The sequence below is a fragment of the Rhipicephalus microplus genome, chromosome 10 (assembly GCF_043290135.1).
Source record: "Rhipicephalus microplus isolate Deutch F79 chromosome 10, USDA_Rmic, whole genome shotgun sequence".
NCBI lineage: Eukaryota > Metazoa > Arthropoda > Arachnida > Ixodida > Ixodidae > Rhipicephalus > Rhipicephalus microplus.
The window spans coordinates 53,359,787-53,381,897 of record NC_134709.1 but is presented as its reverse complement, the minus strand read 5'-3'; the positions used below and the strand labels follow the sequence as shown (position 1 = coordinate 53,381,897).

At 46.0% G+C, this 22,111-nt stretch overlaps 1 protein-coding gene across 3 annotated transcripts; it reads left to right on the top strand.

The window, feature by feature from the left end:
* The first annotated feature begins 373 nt into the window (after positions 1 to 373).
* LOC119186027 (lysosomal protective protein-like) lies at positions 374 to 18,553 on the top strand. Of its 3 annotated transcripts, XM_037434820.2 has the most exons (11): positions 462 to 591; positions 2,465 to 2,652; positions 5,328 to 5,490; positions 8,389 to 8,634; positions 9,232 to 9,323; positions 10,451 to 10,550; positions 11,950 to 12,120; positions 13,350 to 13,471; positions 14,630 to 14,789; positions 18,069 to 18,161; positions 18,380 to 18,553. In XM_037434820.2, the coding sequence occupies exons 2-11, from the start codon at positions 2,483 to 2,485 to the stop codon at positions 18,464 to 18,466; spliced, it is 1,404 nt and encodes a 467-aa protein (XP_037290717.2). In that variant the 5' UTR covers positions 462 to 591; positions 2,465 to 2,482; the 3' UTR covers positions 18,467 to 18,553. The 3 variants fall into 3 exon arrangements, with proteins under 3 accessions (XP_075731778.1, XP_075731779.1, XP_037290717.2); XM_075875663.1 differs by lacking the exon at positions 2,465 to 2,652 and having other exon boundaries at positions 374 to 591; XM_075875664.1 differs by lacking the exons at positions 2,465 to 2,652; positions 13,350 to 13,471; positions 14,630 to 14,789 and having other exon boundaries at positions 374 to 591.
* Positions 18,554 to 22,111: the final 3,558 nt, after the last annotated feature.

Below are 22,111 nucleotides of genomic sequence, written 5' to 3'. Positions count from 1 at the left end.
TGCTTTGGGGAAATAAATGGCGCGGAGGATACATCGTCTGTGCGAAGGGTATTGAAAGGCGAAGAGCAAGTCACTCCCTCGTCTTTGAACGATGCGTAGTGGAGGAGACATCGCCTGTGCGAAGGGTATACTGAAAGGCGAGGAGCAAGTCACTCCCTCGTCTTTGAACGCTGTGTAGCGGAGGATACATCGCCTGGGCGAAGGGTAGCGGAAGGCGAGGAGCAAGCCTTACTCCCTCGTCTTGAAACGCGGCTTGGTGAGGGGGCCCTATGGGGGCCCTTCTAGTGTTCGTCAGTGGGACCGTGAGCACGTTGCGGTGAATCTGGACTCAGTTCTTACGGCCAGCCAAGATTCAATCTACTCGGCTGAACGAAGCAAACAGAGTGCGATGGCTTCTTTGACTATCGCGGACGCTTCCGTTAGTGAAACTCGATCCTGCCTGCCTCCTTTAGATTCGCGTCCCGTGTCACTTACGGGAGGAGCGACGTACGCAGTCTCTCGATCGGCGAAACCTGGGCAGTTCTTCTTGCGGAGAAAAATACTTCTGGCGTCAACTTTAGAGGAGCAAGGCCGCTTGTTCTTCGCTGGAAGGTAAGTCTCACTTTCACATTATAGTAAGGCATTACCACGCGTTCCATTGAGCCGCAAACAAAACCTAAAATGTTCTGTAAAACCCAACGAATGCTTCAAATAAAGTCCGAAACGTTTGTACGTTGCTTTTGTAAATTACACCGAGTCTGGTCGCTTTGTTTTCTCTCTGCCTTCTGGTAATGAGCATAAGACTTTCCAAATTTTTGTGGCGTTGAAACAAACCGTGTCCCCAGACTTCGTTACGGATTTTTCTTTTTTTTCTTTTTAGGAGCGAAGCTTCTCACTCTCTCACGATGTCCGTTCACGCTATTGTCGTAGCTTCACGTCGGACCGAAACACAGGTGCTACAGATACCGTACATAGAGCGTTCATAGCACGGATATATATTTAAAACAGACCGTACTCTGCCCGTTCACTTGTCCGTGCTTCATACTAGTCGGCGACCTAAACGTAGTCATTGTGGACTTTGGGTCCTAGCATAACTTCGTCACCATTCACTTTGTGGATCTGCGGTAATTTTTTTTTTGTGAAGAACAGTTGTTTGAAGGCGTTTGCTTAAACATTGATGCCGCGTAAAACAGGAAGCTGTACCCCCCCCCCCCCAACCCCCTCCCTCCCTCTCCCTGTGGGCACGCACATGGGTGCATGAGTCGAAATAATAGACTCTCTCGGATGGTGCTCAGCTGAATGAAACGCGGCATCAGGACTTCAAGGGTAACAGATGGGTTGTGCAAATGCTGTCGACAAACGCGTCGTTTCGCTGCGAATCTGGCCACCGAAGGTGTTGTAAGCTCTAATATAAGCGTGCGATTGAATGTAACGCCGATGTAGCAAAAACAAAGGACGTTGAAAACGAAAGTATGCGCATTAGTTGACCCTAAACTGTCGCGTTTTAATCGGTAAGCACTGTATATTTAACGTAAGCGTTAAATAGACGTAAAGTTTTTAAAAATTCCCGTAGCCCACCGTCATGGCTTGTTAAATACTCTGTGTTGATTTCGGGTCTGAATTGGCCCGAAGGGCCTAAGGCCACCATTTTAAGTTACTCCTCGGTCTCCTGCTTTGGTAAACGCCAAACAGCAAATAAAAATGAGTAAAATCTGTCGGTACGTTGGTCAAAATTACACGCCATTCTTTAGCCGTTTCTACATTTCGAGGTTGTCCGAGTCGAACGTAATATCAACTTGCTTCATCGTGTTTTGTAGCATCACCAGGATTTGGGGACATTTGCACGTAGCGCCGTCTTTTGTCGGTGACAGCGGCGGCCCGCCGTAACTGATTGGGTAGTCGGCGAAAAAAAAATCAAGTCTGATGAAAAAAACAACAAACTATGCTATCAGAAACGATTCACTGTTATATACAGCAGAGACTCAATTACATGTTCCATTAAAATTACAATGTCGCACATCCACGCGGCTTACCAGTGCGTTTAATATTTCACAATGGTGCCCCATGTACTTTCAATGGAATGTGTTGAATGGTCCTTGAAAGCTACATGCCTATTATTACGATACTGAAATTTCACGAAGACGTTACAGTAGGTCTCTGCTGTATGGATCCTGGAGTCGTTTTTGATATCGAGCTCATTTCACTTTTTTTTGCTTATCTTCCGTTCAGTTATGGCAGGACGTCATTTCTTCCGCCGAGAGATGGCGCCACGTACGTATGTCCCCCAAACCCTGGGGACGAAAATCTTGTAACCGATTTCTTTTGAATTCAGGTTGCCTACACAGATGTTTGAACTGTGTTTGTTACACCCTCCAGCTTTGATACGCTTCACTTTTCACCCCCTTTGAGAATCAGCTTCAAAATTAGTCAAAAAACACTTAGTAAATAAATCAATTCAACGCTAAATTCTTCCATCTCTTTCCAGATTTTTCACGCCACAGCCATGATTGCGAAAGCGCTTCTAGCTCTCCTGTCTTTGTCTTTGACGTTGACCGCTGGTACTGACCCGAGTCAATGGGAGGTGACCTCCGTTCCGGGCCTCGACCAACCGGTCAACTTCAAGCATTACTCGGGATTCGTGGACGCCGGCGAAGGGCGACGCCTTCACTACTGGTACACATCGCTCTTTGGCCACCACACTTGTACACGCGTCACTCCTATTTGGTGACTTCTGTTAGACAAGTCAATGTTAGATAGACAGTACTGGTGCATATATCTATTACTTGATAATTACCGCTATGCGAACCATTGTTATGCGTTAATCGATTCTCATTGCACGTGACTTACATGTCGTCACTGTTCTTATGGTTGCCACTATTGGTCGGTAAATTTCAAGTAGACAGGCCGCTTTAAATTCGTCACTGATGGTACATGTCACCCTTATTTTTGCACTGTCGGTATGCGCCCAGGAACAGTTATGCCTTCAGAAAACTTGCGAGAAAACGCTTACTGTTCTTACTTTTCTTCTATAGTTCATTAAAAAAATCTGAAAGAAGTTTTGTTTGAGACCTAACTTAATTAGTATTTTTGGGAAATAATGAATTACTGTTTTATATGTAGGTCACTTAGAATCTTCATAACATGTCAAATCTCCAGTAGCTGCTTATTGTGACACCTATACGAGCTTATAGTAGCGTTAGTGAGGACATATTCAATGTATAAAATATCATGCAGTGGGCATTACAGGGCTAATTAGGTGCTATTGATGCACGCGTCACTTTTATTTGGTTGCTACCGACGCTCATCATTCTTATCTCACTCTTGCCTTAGTGACACTCACTTTCTTAATTTTTTTAATATTCATGCTACTCATAGTTTGGTACTACGGCTTAGTGCCCACGTCACTCATATTTGCTGTGTGGCGGCACACGTCAGTCCTGCTCAGCGTTCATGTTAGATCTTTTCATACTTAGGCATCTGTTAACTGCACTGAAATGAAAGAAAAGTTAGTGACGTTTTCTTTCAGTATTGTTTTGTCCTTCGCGTGTACGTCACTTCAACGCCAAGCCTGTGTGGCGGAGGAGCCGCTACAACACCAGAGTAGTGTAGTGGCGAACGTGTACTGATATACGCTCTGATTCACATACAATTAATCAAAGCAATGAAACCACTTCCTCACTTTTGCGACTTCTTGAGACGGGTGGTGTTCCTTCTCATCCAACGGAAATATGTCGTTTGGAGGTGTGATTTACTTATCATAAGACGTGTCTTCTTCGTGTTCATTTAATGACGAGTAAGATGGTTTGTCAACACCACGATCTCTTAAAATATTCGCCGATATCCTCACGACTTCTCTTTCATATTTAAGTGTATGGCGGCTTTCAAGTGGTTGCGTGTTTGCGTTGTTGCTTTGAAAGTGACAAGTCACCAACTCACCCAGAAAAATAAGTATTTTCGAAAAAAGCATCCTTACATTGAGGTTCATTGTAATGCGGATCAACCAAAGGCTGTATCCAGTCGGTTTCAGGTTCATTGTAATGGGGGTCAACCCGAAGCTGTATCCAGATAGTTTATTGTGGAGGCGGAGAGGGGCCGTAACCACGGGGAGGGTTGTAACCCCCCCCCCCCGTCCTTTCACATTCAACCTGGTTACACTAATGGAACAATCCTTGATCTGAAGGGGTGGGGACAGGCAGGTAAGTGTAGTCGAGTGTCCTTTAGTGCTCTGTATCATATAGGAGAAAGACGTGTCTGGTGTAGCGGGAGTGGAAAGTACGTACATGGTGCCACCTCCCCGCCCCAGCTACGCTACTGCAGTAGATCAATCAGTTGAATTGTTTAACATCTCGCGCTTCGCGTGCTCAACCTATGACGTAAGGTTCCTCTCAATTACAGCGATGTCTTTTTTTTTTCACGGCGCTGGCGTTGTGCTGCTGTGGCAGGATGGAGCACGCGTACTTGTCGAACAGCGAAAGTATGCAGATGCTGGTTCATTGAACATTTCATTACAATACGCATACGAAAAAGGGATGCCAATTACACCGACTTATGGGTGCAATGCTCGCTCTTGTCCAAGATAAGAGGAGCTTTCTTTTTCGAAATGAGCTGAATGCAAAACCGAAGCTAGCTCAAATAAGGCTTTATTGGCGCATACATACCCTTAACTTTCTTCTAACAAAGTAATAATAAATTATTAATAATATTTAGTATATTTAGAGGGAAGTTCAAATTATGTATGTGCCACTACAGCGTTACTTGAGCTAGTTTTGGTTTTGGATTTGGCTCATGGAAAAAAAAAACAAAGTTGTTGAAGGCTTCCTGAAGCGGTGCGTTTTGCTTTGTTTGTAGTACTTACACGGGAAAACATGTAAGAACGCAGCACATTGGCTGAGGACTGCCCACAGCCGACATAAAAGAGAACACTGGTACGTGACGTTTGAAGATGATGCGACACGCACGGCGCCAACAACAAGTCCGGCTGTTTCCATATCTTCGATAATTGCGTCCATATGATATTCCTCACTATGGGTCTCACTTGGCAAAAATAAATATCAACAGCCTAGTTCTAAGGGAATTTTTCGGGCAAGTTTGTTTTTAAGATAACTTTAGCAAAAATAAAAATATTCTGGCTGCCATATCCGACTTAACAGAGCTTTGGAAAGGAAAAAAAGTTTTTTTTTTTTTGGTTGCAATCCTACCATGCCAACTAGACCATGCACAAGCATGAACAAATCTAAGTAAGTAATGCGCTTAAAAAATGGCAATTTCTTTCTAATTTCGGCACTGTATGGTCATTTCTTTGAGCACACAGTAAACATGGAGTTTTTTTTTTTCTGAATTTCACAAAGGTTCATGGAAAGCCAACGGTCGCCATCCGAGGACCCCGTGCTGCTGTGGCTGAACGGTGGCCCGTGCTGCAGCTCGCTTGTGGGGGCCATCGCTGAACTGGGCCCCTTCAGGGTTGGCTACCAGGGCATCAACATGACCACAAACCCTTCCAGCTGGAACAAGGTGCCACTAAGTGCTCTCGCATTACTTTCCATCTCCAATACATGTATATTCTCGATCGCTAGTGTCATTAAACCAGCCTTCATATAGACGATATGTTGCGTCTTATGACAGCGACCGGTCCGGGGTTCAACATAATGTTTCGTGCACTGTTTAACGAAGGGGCGATTTTGTTTACAGCATAACGATGTACAGGAAAGAATTGATCATTCTAAACTGGGAAAGTATACATTTGATATGGCTGATGCCTATTAAGGGTGCAAGATTCAATGAACGGTGGGATGTACCCACTCCTTGGACATATGGTTGTACGCAGTCTTTGAGTTTCACGATGGCTGAACAATTCAATCAACCTTTAAACTATGGCCTCCATCCATCGACGCGCGCATGGGGGAGGAAGAGTCGCTTCTAGTCATCTAGGAGAGGAGGGGCAAAGCCAGCCCTGTACATTGGTATAATAGAGAGGGGCGCTGCCACTCGAAGAGGGGGGGGGGGGGGGCTCGAATTCATCCTATACATTAACAGAATAAGAGTAGGGATGGTGACGCTATGCGAACCTTTGCCTCCCCCCCCCCCCCCCTGAATGGGAATCCTGGGAATATCTATGCCACCACCTTCTTGTTGCGTCTAATAGTACATATTAGGCAATACTACACGGGCAAGATCACCTTAGAACGACATAACCCACACAAATGCATTTTCTCACTATTTTCGTTTGTTTGCGATATGTTAATTGATGCGTTCCTTTTTTTTTAATGCACAGATATATTGCTCGTAACGATTCAGTTTCATTTGTGCGTCAAGCGTGTACTAATGAATCGTCATTTTTATTCTCTAAAGTTTAGCTACTGCTTCTGGTGCATAATTGTCAACTTTGATTAACTGTAGTGTTTTTTGTGTTTCAATGCATTTATTTTCTGTGAATAACCACTAAATTGCCGTGTAACTGGGGAAACCTTGTCAAGCCGCCATGGTGCGGCCTTTATTCCCGTCACCTCCTTTTCTGACAAATAAAAAATAAAGATGGGTGAATAAATGAATGAATTGTACTGCTTTTGCTGACATTATTCCATTTTAAGGTCCTCACTATGGTAACCGTTAAAAAAGTCCATAAACTACTATTGATGTAAGTCGATATCCGAAAAGGAGGGCATGCACGTGCGCTTTCAAGCGAAAGTTACTCACTCTTAGTTCGCTTTTTCTCTCCTCCAGAGCAACGGACGCCGTGATAGATGCCGTAGTGGGCGGGTTTCGGATAATATCGACCGCCTGAAGTTTTTTGGCGCGCACTGAACTCGCACAGTACAAGGGTCTCAAGCATTTAACATCTTCGAAAATGCGACCGTTGTGGCCGAGATCGAAGCCGTGCACGTATTTAGGGTCAGCAGCCGAGTGCCGTAGCCAATGGTTCGCCGCAGCGGCTTCTTCACTTCCGGCTCGTGCCTCCTCCCGCCGTTACGCTTTCGATAATATACAGTTGGAGTAGCTGCATTGCGGCGAGAGTATTTCCGATACTATCCAGACAATTTCCAGAACTTGTTTAGCTGGGTTTTTGGGTATACACTCAAACCTCAATATAACGAGTTTTCGGATATAACGAATTATTTTTGTGGCAGATTCGACTTGGTCATAATGAGGTTCGAACGCACGTCTCAGACTCATTTTATGCCAACTCAATAATTCACCGGGCCGTCCCAGGTATGGCGTTTGAATGTTTCCCTTCGGCTGCCCCGCTGCGGTGGTCTAGTGGCTAAGGTACTCGGCTGCTGACCCGCAGGGCGCGGGTTCAAATCCCGGCTTCGGCGGCTGCATTTCCGATGGAGGCGGAAATGTTGTAGGCCCGTGTGCTCAGATTTGGGTGCACGTTAAAGAACCCCAGGTGGTCTAAATTTCCGGAGCCCTCCACTACGGCGTCTCTCATAATCAAATAGTGGTTTTGGGACGTTAAACCCCACATATCAATCATGTTTCCCTTCGGCGAACGGGATTTGTAGCAGATCTAGCGTCGCTGGTGAAACCTCTCTTCAAGGCCGTGAGCAGCATTAACGTAGACACTGCCAGCTATGGCAACAAGAAAGTTAAAGCCGCACGTTATAGCAAAATTAGCGCGCTCACTTTGTCAGTTGTCTACCACTTTTTTTATTACAACTAAATACATTTAGAATAGAGGTTTGTGCTTGGGAGTGGCTCTAATTACTCATCGTACATGTGAATTTGAATCACGAAGCTGGGAATGGTCGTTAATCAGTACAACGTTTACAAATGAATGTACATTCAAAAGTACATTCTCAGCAACGATGAGAACAGGTCATAAGAAATGTTTGCACATGATCAATGTTCGCACTTCTACAACAATGTTCCCGCGATTTAAATGTTTACACTTTCCATATTCCTCCCCTCGTGCAGCGCTTGACTGCAGACGATCTTGACAGATGATCCGTGCAGACGATTTTAAGTGGGACGACAAATTCCTCGTCCCGGTCAAGGTCGTTCCAGGCAAAGTTCATTGTTACGCCCTCTCAACCTTCAATGTATTAGGCCGACTTTGTGCCTCTTCTCCGCTTAAAGGGGCCCTGCAACACTTTCTGAGCATGGTCAGAAAAGGCTGCCGATCGGTAGTAGAGGCTCCCGACAACGCACCATCCAAAAGACGTCCCCTCCTGTCTCGCCCTCCCCACCCCGTGCGCACGCTTGTGACTGTGTTCGTTAACTACATCAACTGCATGGCACCAATGATATGCGAAAAAGATAATATGCAGGGAAGCAAAAAAATATTTGTTATGTATTGGTCTTTTAACCAGCTTGTCTGTCTTCTTTCTCTTTCTCTAGATTAAATGTTTGCACACATGAAACGTTGACGTCGCTTGTTATTTTTTTTTAATTCTTAAATATTCGTTACAGGTGGCGAACATAATTTTTTTGGAATCTCCCGCGGGCGTCGGATTCTCCTACGAGCGTTCGGGAAATTACGCGAGCGACGACACTCAAACGACGGACCAGAACTACCTCGCCACGCTGAATTTCTTCGACGAGTATCCAATGTTCAAGAAAAACGATTTCTACATCGCCGGTGAAAGTTACGCCGGCGTCTACGTGCCTCTGCTCGCGCAGCGGTTTGTAAAGGACCCTCGAGGAATTAATCTCAAGGTGAACGAATATACTACTGTCAGTAGTAGTAGTAGTGCTGCTACTACTAGTGCTATCGAAATGACGAGCAAGTGCCCCCCCCCCTTTTTTTTTCTTACGGCGAAGGATAATCCTACCAGATTTGGGGGGGATCGCACAGCAGCTCGGTCCCAGACCGGTAATTGGTGCTTATTTGGCATTTATTTCGGATCTCCCAAAACGGAAGGAGGGAGGTATTTGCTTCTGAAGGGCAAGGGGGGGGGGGTGGTACTGTGGGGTCTTCGCTGTATGTAGCTCTTTTTGTAATTTGTGCAAGAAAAGTTGATAACGTTTCACAGGTAGCCCATTGTTATGTCTTTTTTTTAATATGCTAGTATTCCCTTGCTGCCCTGAAACTCTCTCTTTAGTAGTTTATCTTTTGTAAATTGCTACAAGAGAAACCCAGCGCGTGAACATTCATTCATTCTGCCTGTGATCGTTTAAAAACCAGAAAAGCTTCCGTTAGCACCTTCAGCTATATTTAGAGTGGCGGTTTGCCTTAATCGCCTGCTTGGTTCCTATATAGTGTTGTGTAGTGGATTAAGTCTCTGCATATGGCGTCCTGTTTTCGTCCACAAGGGATACGCCGTCGGGAACGGAGCACTGGACATGGAGCTTCTCGGCAAATCCATCATGTTTTTCGGCTACTACCATGGTCTTTTTGGTCAGAGGTAATTAACCTTCTATAGAGCAAACAAGTATAGCCTACGCGGTGGCCTGGCGGTTATGTTGTGCCACTGCTGACTCGAAGGTCGCTGATTGGAATCCCGCCCGCGGCGGCTGCATTATCGATGAACGGCCAATTCCAGAGGTTCGTCAGCTTAGATTTGGGAGCACGTTAAAGAACCCCGGGTGGTCCGAATTTCCGGAGCCCTTCGCTACGGTGTCTTGTTTAATCGTAACGCGATTTTGGAATGTAAAACCACGATAATTATGCGACGAAACAAGTACGCTGATTCAAGGTGCTGTGGGAACAAACTTCGGAGAATGGTGCAATTCTCTAATACCGGTTATTCTATATTTTTTTTCTTTTTTTGTGCGTCCATCGGTGTATAGATAATGGGGTCAAGTTGGGGATGTTTTTCGTTGGGAAACATCTTATACTCGCTGCCACAAAGTATCTACGACGGGCGGAAATAAAAAATGTGACAAATGTACGAAAATGGAATCGCGTTAACGTCTCGGGTACGTTGTACCATTGCCATAAGCGCAACACCAACGTCGGTCTTGACGTTGCGGCGAAGAAGGTGATAGCAACGGACTCGAGGGTAGATGGTCAAACGTTAAGCTTCGGTATAGAGACACGTAGAAAGAAAACGACCGACGGCTGACGTTGCATGCTAACTTCGCCTGCTGTGTAACCATAACACCACTACCATCATGAGGTTGATGGTAACAACAAAAACAACAACAACAACAACAACAACAACTACTACTACTACTACTACTACTACTACTACTACTACTACTACTACAACTACTACTACTACTACTACTACTACTACTACTACTACTACTACAACTACAACAACAATAACAACAACAACAACAACAACAACAACAACAACTACTACTACTACTACTACTACTACTACTACTACTACTACTACTACTACTACTGCGACTGCAGCACCATTTTTTTACTACTTCTGTTGCTGCTGCAGCTTTTGCAGCTACTACTTATATTTCTCTTTTACTGCTAGAACTACTGCTGCGCCACTACTTTTACGACTACCATGCCAATAACTTTCTCCCACAAGCCACTGGCTGTACTATACCAAACTTTCTCCATTTGCAGGCTGTGGAAGGAGCTGACAACCAACTGCTGCAATGGGAGCATCTCTCAGGAGACTTGCGATTTCGGGTGGTCCACCAAGAACCCCGCCTGCATTGATCCGGTATAATTTGGGTGTTTCCTTCTTTTCTCATTTTATAAACACGATATAAAGCAAGTTCTTTGTGGCGCTTTTAGTAGTGCCTCCACCTAAGGTAAAAAAAGAGAGAATGTGATTAGCAAGAAAGGGCGATATGAGGAGCGAGACCAAAAAAAAAAAAAACGCACATTTTTAAGAAGGAGGAGAAATAGAGGGATAAATTGACGTTTATTTCGAACCAGTTTTCCGAGCGATGCCCGGTATCACCCTAAAGCGGTATTCACACGATGTACCAAACCGCGATTTGAGCCAGCGGATTGCGTACTACGTCACCACACGTCAGCCGTTCCCGCTTCGGTCCGTGCGGACCGATTCGGGAAACGACGGAAGCCCAAATCGCTATTGACATCAACGGGAGCCAATGCCGAAATCCTCGCGTGTAGCATGAATTCTCCCCTGTCGTGTGAATGTCAGCTGCGAAGGAATCCGAATAACTTCGCATGTCACGTGACTGATCCGTCCGCAATCAGGTCGGTCATGTGAATACATAAGCTTAAGCGTGAGAGCTCTCTAGTGCAGGAACCCTCCGTTTTCAAATGCCCTCTTTGGCGCTGGCTACGAGTTGTCGTGGATATTGTAATCGAAGACAAACTCGACCTCCCACGTTCGGATGGTCGTTCGTTTTTGGTGCTTGCCTCACGTCGCTCGGATTAAAAAATTTCTGTCTAAATATTGTTCGGGGTAGCCCCCTCTATGGGTGGCCGTCAGTTTTGGGGGCTTCGGCGATCTCCCTAGCTCTTACGACGAACAACGCTTGCATCTTGAGATCGGGGAATTGAGGGGCGTAGCTTTTCACTGCTGTGGCAATGGCTGTGTTCTTTTATTTCTTTTTTGGTGAAAAAAAGGGTTGAACAAAAGCTACCCAGGGCTACATTTACCGTAACCGTGTCCTTCATGATGATAACACGATCACGTATTACAGGCTAGCAATATATAAATTGATGTTAAAAAATATAGCTTGCATACTGTTGCACCTATGTATGATAATTAGATGTATCTATCTGGTCTTTTCTAAGCGAACATGTTCAGATGTCGATTTACTTGCCACCTTCCTCCACTCACAGTTTATCAGCCAAGAAAGCCACACGGGTTCTCATACAATTCTTGAAGGCAACATCGCTGAGTGACCGCCTGGGAAACCCTGCATTGTGTGTGTGGTGTTCAGTGCCAATCTCCTCATCTTCCTCCTCCTCATCTTTTTTCTCTTCCTCCCCTTCTCTCTCTTACTCCTTTGTTCCACTCTCCCCAAGTGTAGAGTAGTGAAGTGCAATTAGTCTTTTTAACCTCCCTGCTATTCCTATAATCCTTCTCTCTCTCTCCCCTCCGCCCCCTCCGCGTGTTCATGGGGCCGCTCCCACCGCAGGTTAAAAGGGCCAACCAGATCATCCTGAGCAGCGGACTGAACGTTTACAACCTGTACGACCCTTGCAACTACGACCAAGGAAGTTGGTCGCTGGCTCCGCGCTATTCCGACTCCACGATGCAGCATGCCTTCAGGCGACTCGTGAAGAAACTCTTCAAATGGCCGACCACGGTGAGAGCCTAGGGACCAATACGCATGTATAGACGCGTTGACTATTGGGTTACGAGGGTCACAATTCGGACTTGTTGGTATAGTAGGAGAATTGATGGTAGCGTAGGCTTAAGACAAGGGTGAAAGAAAGGCACATTCGACGCAACACAGTGCTGTGTTTGGTCGGGCGAGTATTTTTTTTTGTCCTTGACATTAGTCTGAGGGACCGTCTGTTAATCATGTTGTTGGGCTAGTTGCTGAAATGTGTTTTGGTTTTGCAGAGCGGAAAGTGTATTTGCGTTAAGTGGGGGAAAAATCTACGCCATATCCACAAAGTGAATGATGTTAGAGTAGCTTGCTCGGAGGTGCACAGGGCGTTTCTTGACGAGACCATTTCTGTAAGAAGGCTTGTTAATGAGTGGGTGCTTGATGTGTGCGTCAAAGGCAGCGTTGTTGGGCACGTTCCGCGGCCGGCACTCCACAGTGTTCACCTCGTCGATCGGCGCGTTAACCACCTGCCCCTTTACGCCACACTAGCCGCTGCCGGGAGTCAAATGCCGAACGCGCATAAATGACACACGTGGAGCTATCGGGCGTTCTTCAACGTGGTCGAGAGCAGGCAGGTGAGGGGGATTGGGAGGAAATCGGCAGCCGTACCCAACACTCACCGTAGAAACTTGTCACGTGCTGCCGTGCCTACGAAGCGACGAGAACGAAGTGGACGTGGTCGAAAGGAGGCGAGTGCGCGGGCCATCTAAAACCGATGCCTGTAGAGTGCCTCGATGCGCTAGTCCGCCTCCGAGGCGTGCGCATCGAGACACTTTAATGCCTTCTACAGATACTGTATATGCTACCTTTAGGGGAGCATATGCAAACACGCCTTGGGTGGCGGCACGCCATCTAGTGAGCATTGTTGAAATCAACGGAGGGGCGCGGCGACCGGAAAAGTGTACACACTGGCAACACTTGTGTACTGGCCGGCTGCCACCACCGAACAAGCCGCGAGCAATAGGAGCTTGCCGACCAAGCTCCTACAAACCTTTCATTCAAGTAGCCACAACATCAGCATCACGTCTAAAAGAAGTTTGAGTTCGGTGACTCGTAGGCTATCAGCACGTTAAGAAGGGGAACGCTCGCAGCTGCTGTTCATCCACGTGTTATAAAATCTCACAAGGATGCTTAGTGATGAGTGAAAAATTCACAGTAGCGAGGAGTTCTTTAATCATACCAAAACTGTCGATCGTGCTCAGAACATCAACGTCACCAAGCCGAAGTGCATCGACCAGGACCGCTTGCAGCTGTACTTCAACCGACGTGACGTGATCGAAGCACTGCACGTGCAGGAGTCTCCGCTGCAGTGGTATCCTTGCAAGTGAGTGTAACAAGAATCCTCAGGGTCGTTAAGGCTAATTAAATCAAGCTGATTTATGAACACGAGCTGGGCATATAAGAAACCCTGAACCTTAGTTTGTACCGCGTTTTCGCACCGAATGTAGGTTGCAATTCATGCAAAACAATTTGCTGATAAATCCTAAATACATGTTCACACTGCTAAATTATCTCGCAAGAAATTGAAGACGTATCTTGCTAACGTCTAAACATCTGCATGGTATATTCATCTATAACGATGTTTATAGAATTATCATGTTTTGTTTTCATTGCTTCGCTATTTGTACAAGAATGTCTGCCATTGAATCTTAAACGTCCTGTTGTAAATCATGCATCTGGGTATCAAATTTATGCTTTTTTTTCAATTTTGTACTGAAATGCTTGCTGTTCTCGTGCTGTCATGTACAACGCCTCCTGGGGCCAGTCAAGCCAGCTTTAAGCCCAGGAGGACGCTTTTTACTTTGTACTAGAGAAAATTATTAAGTTGGAGTTGAAGGTAAATAATGGTAGTTTCTGGAGGTTTGCACGGATGTGGTCACGAGACACTCTGTATGCATGTAAAGGGCTCCGGAAACTTTGACAATGCGGTGAGCTTTTTAACACACACTGACGTTGCATGGTACGGGGACCTACGATATTTTGTTTGCACCGAAATGCGACCTCCGCAGCCGGGCCGAGGCCTCTGTCAGGCACCCCAGCCCTTTGCCCCGGCTTCCTTCTTTGTATGAAAGTAAATAAAACTTCAAAGAAAACAGCTTGAAACCTTGTGAAACCTTTGAACTGGTGATGCCACACGCTACTATGTTGCACATTGAGGGCGACTGTACTGTGCGATGTCAGTGCACCTCAAGAGAACACCAGATGGTCAAAGTTTCCGGAGCCTTGCACCTTGGTGTTCCTCGTAATGAGATCGTAGATTTGGCATGTAAAAGTCTAACAAACATAATATTCTTTCACTTACATAGGCGTTATGACCCCTAGTTAAGCGTTAAGACCCCTAGTTGGCGTTCTGGGAACGCCAACTAGGGGTCTTAACGCTTAACTAGGGGTTATAACGCCAATTAGGGATCTTAAGCGAAAGGGTCTTGCAAAAGATTAAGTTGGAAGCGCGGGGTGCAAATCATATTATAATGGATTCCAGCATGGCCATCAATTACACGGAGCAGCACACCACCATGCGCGAGGTCGTCCAAGACCTGGCCACGTCTGGTCAATTGAGGGCTCTCATCTACAACGGGGACGTCGACATGGCCTGTAACTTCCTGGGCGATGATTGGTTCGTCCACAGCTTGGGATACGAGGTAATTGGGTATAATGAAATTATGGACCATCTGCCCGAAGAGAACCCTGATGGAATGCGAAGCAGCAGCGGTGCGCACGGTGATAACCCGGTTGAAACGGGTGTCGACGTGGGTGTTGGAAGAACGGTTCGAACCGATACCCAGTGTAGCGTTTACTCGAGTGAACGTTTGTTTGAAACGCAAAGACACGAGAGGCGTGTTGTGTTTCCTGCAAGTTTTATCACAGACTGTTCGCTCAATGGGCGCTCGATCGTTGGGAGTGGTGAAAAGGGTGAAGTGAGAGAGACGACACGCGGCCAGCGGCGACAGGCTAGGGAGAGAGTGACGTCAATGCGCGCGCACTGCAAGGGAAACCGTGACCTACTTGGCACCGCCACAGCACCTGCGGCCAGGGGAGGGTAATGCGGATGGAGGTACAGTGTTACACATGCTAGTGAAAGAGCTGCTTCGCATCTAAATATTGGACACGTGCCCACGTGTGGTTTAAATCGTTTTCGAAGATTGAGATTATGGCGAAGGTGTTCAGTGCTAGTACCAAGGCAAGACATGTGCAGGCAAGATATAGAATGGCAACAACTCCGACTGAACCACCCACTCGTGGCGACTCTGTTGGGTTTGTCGCCACTCTAAATCGCCTGCGTGCCCCGAAACATGTTCCAGGGCATGCATACGCTTTCTATGGCGGGCACTTTCGTTACATTCTTGCGGTTTCACGAGTGTGTCTATCACCACGTTCGCACGCGACCTTGCGATTGACTAACGTGGACGCCTCCTATCAGAGGCGTGCTGCAAGAGTGCGAGACCGCGGAGAGTCGTCGAGGAAATGAAAAGACAACAGCAAGACAAAGAAAAAAGAAAAAAATTGTGACGAGGGTAGGAGAGCCTGACCCTACGTGAATAAACCAGGCTAATACGAGGCACGCCTCCCTTGTGGTTTTTTAGCGGACTGGCTGTGTGCTCCTTTACTGCCTTTCTCAGCCAATCAGAAAAGAGACTTAGGAGTGCGTCGATTTTACAGTTGGCATCTCAACTCAATATGCTACACAATTAAACGGAAAGATCGTTCCCGGCAAACCGTGAGCGAGAGAGGACAGTTGCGGGGCTATGTTCAACTTTTGTTGGCGCTTTTGTGCCACCATAAACTGTAAACTTTTAACAGCAGAGACACAGAGAAAGAGATAATCTATATTAGAAGAACTGATATTTTTGCGTCGTCTATGTATCACTATTCTGTATACGGACGGGGAAGGGGAATAAAAAAACTTAGAAAAGAGGGAAGTAAAGATTGAAAAAAATCAATAAATATGAATTGTGTAAATGATTCTGATCAATATATCTGCAATTAGGGTTTCAGGTAAATCAAGGCTTTGCTATGTGAGGTGTTGAATCATTAGAGCCTTCCAACGAGGCAAATTCAAGCCAGGCAATTGGCAGATTACCGTACAACCCGATGCTGTCTTGAAAGCCGGCACACTGGGCCCAATAGTTTGCGCAACGCAAAATGGTCGTGGCAAATCACGTCCATTTCTCGTACAAACAAACGTCTCTCATCTCGGTACGTGGGGCACTCGAGCAGTATGTGCCCCGCTATCTCTACGTTGCCCCAGTTTATTCACTTTATTTATTTATTTAGTTATTTATTTATTTAATTAATTATTTATTTTTTTATTTACACATACTGCAGACTACCATGTGCTAAGCGAGAAGTGACGATAACATCCTATGTCAAGCGCAAAGAATCAGTCATTGACAAAGCGTGAAGAAAATAAACAAAACAAGCAAATCATTCTAACGTTACCTTACTGCAAGAAAGTAGCTATATTTGTGAAAATCAGTTCTAGATTTAAGAAGCAAAAGATTAAGATTATGCGAGTTATGAGTACATGAACGTTGAGCAAACTGAAAGTACTGAATTAAGTGGGCAAGCTTTAGTTTTGGTGATGTGTTGCCAGAGTGGTCAGACCGAGATTAGAGAGTTTGGAAGAGGGTGAGAAGTGCATATCGTAACGACGGCATAGAGGAAACGAACAGCTTATCACAACAGAAACTTGTGGTACGTCCTATGCGGTACATGTAGCTAAGCCACGTTAAGTCGGGGCCGGGAAAGCCTTGTTACCCGCTGAGAACCGCAGGCGATTATGCGCCACTAGGTGCAATCAGTGTTTAGTTGTGGGCAAGCTCCACTATCGAATGCAGCAAGTACGAGCGTTAAGCGAAGAGGCTGCTCGGCGGATAGGAGCATGTCAAAGTGAGAAAGAGAAAAGGATGACTGAAGGAAAGAAAAAGAGAAAGAGGCAAATAAAGAGAGAGAGAAGACAACTGAAACAAAGAGAAATATAGAGAGGCAGAAAAACATTGTAAAAGAGACAAAGATGCGCTGTGCCTGAGTGTCTTCCTTTTGTACTTCTAATTTTCGTGGCAACTCACTAAAGATGAATTAACAGCTCGCCCAGTAGTGTCTGCTTCACAGGGATGAAGGAAGGAACAGATAAAATAAGAGATAGAAGTAGCAAGAATGAGGGAAATAAAGAGAAAGAGATAGAAATAGTGAGCTAAGAGAAAAAAAAGAACAAAGTAGGAAGAAATAGAAAGTAACTGGTACAAAAGATATATACAAAAACGGGATATGAAAATAAAAAAACAAGCAAGGGAGAAAAAAACCAGGCCACAAATCTTCGTTCTTCGTTCAGGATCGGCACCATTGGCGCGGAGATGCCATGTTTGCATTTATAGGAATATTTATGCTGTTTATACGCTTACTGCGTTGTGCGTTTAAACGTGGCTCACCTGTCTAGTTTTGGTACCCTAAACATTCATTTGCGTGCCTATTTTTGGCCCCTAATGTGCATTTTTAATGACTAACATCCGTCCTCTAGTCATTGGAGATATAGACGAAGTTTTAAAACATGGTACCTATAACTATATCCGCACAGAGATTTGTCGTTGCTTTTTGTTATCATTGCATTTGGCAGTTTCTGTCACTAAAATTAAGAGAGAAGCGCGTCGCATATGAAAGACTAAAGGCCAAACCACACGCGCGCTTTGCGGCGCGTCAGGGCGTAATCTGACGCGGCGCCGCGCCCTCTTCCTATGCAGAGGGAGGGCGCGAAGCAACACGAAGCTGTGCTCCACTCTCCCTCTATAAGAAAAGGATGTGGCGCTGCGTCAGAAGACGAACGCAGACGCGCTGCGACGCGTGTCTGTGGTCAGGCCTCGAGTTCATTTGAGGTCATTTACATGAGCTTATGCAGTAATTATTTTCCTTCTCTCCACGGGAAGCCAACGTCGGAGTACCGAATGTGGCACGTGGACGGGGTGATCTCTGGGTTCGTCCAGAACTTCGAGCACAACATCACTTTCGTCACTCTTAAGGTGAGTCCCATTTGATCAGGGTTGGACATCCTCTGTCAGCGTGAGTGCCCATCTGCATGCGCATGTGTGCTCATGAGAACACATGCTGATTGATGATAATGGAGATAGCCTATATGCAAGACACGCACCCACTTTGGGTGCAAACCATACTCGCATTCGTTCTCAATCTCTGCCATTCACTCTGCATTGACCTCTAATACTATGTTGTTTGTACACAGGGCTCCGGCCATATGGTTCCCTTGGACAAGGCAGCGGAGTCTCTCCATATGATCACTAATTTCCTGTCTGGCACACCGTTTCTATGATGAACAACGCCAAAACTAGGACCACTGAAGGAAGAAGAAGCAATGGTTTAACGGAAGCTGGCGCATTGAATAAAAATGTTGACGATGCTTTTCCTTATAAGGGAAACGGGGGCTAATGCGGCTTGGTGCACGAGTCTGCCTCTGTCTGTCTGTCTGTCTGTCTGTCTGTCTGTCTGTCTGTCTGTCTGTCTGTCTATATTTCTTTCTTTCTTTCTTTCTTTCTTTCTTTCTTTCTTTCTTTCTTTCTTTCTTTCTTTCTTTCTTTCTTTCTTTCTTTCTTTCTTTCTTTCTTTCTTTCTGACTGCTTAGTGCATAACCGTTTTGTTCTCGCGCGTAAGCGTTCAGCTTGACGTAAGCGTTCAGTTAGCGCTCATTTTCAGTAAGGAATCGGCATGGCGTCTGTCATACTCCATCCTGCAGCATTCATTAGCCTTTAGAATGGCCACATCGCAAATGACTATGACGCGATAATGAGAGCGCCCACTTAATAAATTCGATTTTTCTCGAAGTTTCAATTTTACTGAAGTGTGCCATTCCCGGTGTCGACCTGACGCTTCGTCAAGCAGGTCACTTTTAGCTCACCAACACTAACTATTTCAATCAAGCTCCCATAGCTAGTGTACAGCTTCCCATTATGTTCTCGGATCGTCGGTAGAACGCAGCTGTATGCTTCGGTTCAGTTAATATGGGGAAAGTATGGATTTGTGGCCCACAGGATCAAGACACTTGCTGTCATTTCCACCCCGGGCTTCAACGCTAGCCCCGGAAAGAAAAATTGTTCACTTGGGTTAATCATTTCATTGGTGTGCGCCAGCTGCGGATGAGGATCGTTTTTGCAACACCCCCAATTCCACAAGACAGCTGTTACAGGTGGCGCTTGAAAACCAGCGCGTGCCTTTTGTACCCACTATACAGCAGAAAAGTGTTCCATAGGTATTGAATTTGACTTCTAACCTGTCACAGAGATAGAAAAATGTCCAAACTGGTTTTCAGGCTGCCAAACTGCTGCTTGCTCAGAAATAATTCGTCCTCGTCTTTATTGTAAGGCCCGATTGTAAGATTTACCTTAGCACAAATATTTGTTGTTGAATTCATATTGATATTCCAAATTGATGTGAGCATGGCATTAGAAGAAATGTGCCCGAGAATCTACAAATTGAAATAGTTGCTCGCTCTTTTCACAATTACTTTCAGTGTGTTCTAGAACTTACCGTAGACGGCTAAATCGACACCGCTAAGTGGACGGTGGCCATCTTAAGTCCCTTTCGAATTCCGACGTAGCCGGCAAAATAGACAGCTTCTAGAAGACGGCATCGTGGACAAAAACAATGCAGGCCACTTTGCTATCGAAGCAAGATAGCTGCTCAGCGAATTGCTCGGATAGCTCACATCTCGCCGGAACAGTCATCTGCACACAAGCAGACACATCTCCAGACGCTAAATATGAGTAACGTTCAATTTTTTTCTTTGATTTAAACACAAAATAAGCTAAAAGTATATCAGTTTCTTTTGTTTATCTCAGCTTTCTTTTCTCGACGTGAGGGGGCGTCTTGTCACGTATACGCCATCTAGACACGTTCCATTTCTCGGACAACATGGGCTTGATGCCGTCTTCTAAGCTGTCAGCGTAGACTGTCTACGATGCTGTTTAAAATTGCAGCACAGCCTTTCTCTATGGCCGCAGGCTTATTAAGATGGCGGGGCTATAGACAAATCAAGGAAGTTTAAATAAACCTCCTTGGGATGTCTCTAGGATGCCCCAAGGAGGTTTAAATCCAGTAACGTGCACTGGTCATGAGAGTGAGTCGAGTCTGGCGCTATTTTAGGGAGGGAATAGAAAAAAGTGGGCAACGATTTTGAGTACAGGGTAGCGAAGCTCCTTATAGCGGCACCCGTTCGTCCCTCGAATCCTCGTAGCCGTTGTAGTATTGTGTAACAAGTATAACATTTTGACCTCCAAGGTGGCACTGGTGAGAGATTTTTTCTGTGCGTTGTTGAACAATGAAAGATAAAGCTTAATATACATGCCAATGGCTGCTAAGGGGAAATGAGAGACAGGAAAATTCGGCTTTTATTTAACGCGCACGCTGCGAATTTTTTATTGTTCAACAGCGCACAGAAGACAAGGAAGGGTTGCTACGTTATACTCGCTAGGCGTAACCTCTTAGGTTTTAGAAAGGTTTAGCGAGCGTTGGGCCGCAGTGCCATGAATACAGTGAACTGGTATATATCATGAACTCGAGGTGGGTAAAGGTAGGAAGTAGATACGAAGTGCAAGCCGTAAGAAAGTGTGCATGTGCCTTTTCTCGTTCAGTCCTTGGAATGTCCGCTGGATGGCGGTGCTTCTATATGAGAAATATATGATGAAAAGATGCGAGATGGTGGTACTTGGAGTGTTGAATAGGTGGACGAACGGACACACAGACAGATGCATGGACGGACACATGGATGGCTGCACGGACGGACGGACGCATGGACGGATGCAGGAGCGGATGCATGGACGATCGCAGGGACGGACGCACGAACAGACGCACGCACGGACGGGTGGATGGACGCACGGGCGGCCACGCAGACGCACGCATGGATGGACGGAAGCAAGAACGAATGAACGGACGGGTGCTTCGCCCCACTATCCGTCATTCACTCCGTGGATATGCTGCCATTTTTTTATTTCGAAATTCCTTAACTAGCGTTCTTGTTCGCAGTGACCGATTCGGCGGCAGACGCCGCAAAAGTAGGTCCGATTGCGATCGGCGCGAAGGTGGTTCTTTCGGCGGATCGCGCCGCTGCCGAATCGGATTCAGCGCCCTTTCAGCGGCCGGAATGCTCAGTGTGAACGATCCAGTAAAGAGGCGGCAGTGTTCCGAAAAACCGACGCGTCATGTTTGCGGCCCCTTCTTTCTAGACGCTGTATACATCGCCGTACTCGCACACTTCCTGGAGAACCTTATAGCGCGTTTAGTTTTGATCAGTGATTCGCCACGTTAATCAGGGCAAAAGAGAAAGCCGCGCTAGAATTATGCTTAAGGCCTACGGCAGAGACAAGGAAGCGTTGTTCGTAGACGCAGCGGAGTACCCTAGTCACAAATGCTACGTTGCGGCAGTAATAAACACCGACCGCAAATGCGTAAACGCGTGCTCTATACGCTCGGATAATTCAGAAATCTCGGAAGAGGTGGCTATTGCACAGGCCATAATTTCCCCAAAGTGTAGGTATGTCATCAGCGACTCGCAGTCAGCAATCCGTAACTGTGCACGAGCAAGAATATCTCCCGAGGCAGCCAATATACTCCTCCGCAAGGCAAATCTCATATCATCCGAGGAATTCGAAGAAAGGTATATTATATGGTTCCCAGCACACACCCCGTGTTCGTCCCCCATTCCCAACCTCAACGAGGAGGCTCACCGCGTAGCGCGAGGTCTCACTTACCGCACTCGCAATGGAGCTTCACATGAGGTACTGGGAGGAGATGAGTGGTGGGAGAGGGACAGAATGTTTAGGTTCTGCGACATTATCCAATGCTACCAAAAGTCGAGGCGCAGATTTCCACCACCTTGCACCACATTAGACAGATCTCAGGAGGTTGACTGGAGGCGACTTCAAACTAGAACATTTCCCAATCCGAAGCTCCTAAATCGCATCTA

Bases quoted from the DNA above. Each gene is read 5' to 3' on its own strand.
- LOC119186027 (XM_075875663.1), top strand. From the start codon at position 389: ATGGCTTCTTTGACTATCGCGGACGCTTCCGTTAGTGAAACTCGATCC. The intron at 9,324-10,450 runs GTAATTAACCTT...CTCCATTTGCAG, and splicing joins CATGGTCTTTTTGGTCAGAG to GCTGTGGAAGGAGCTGACAA. The intron at 12,121-13,349 runs GTGAGAGCCTAG...GATCGTGCTCAG, and splicing joins TCTTCAAATGGCCGACCACG to AACATCAACGTCACCAAGCC.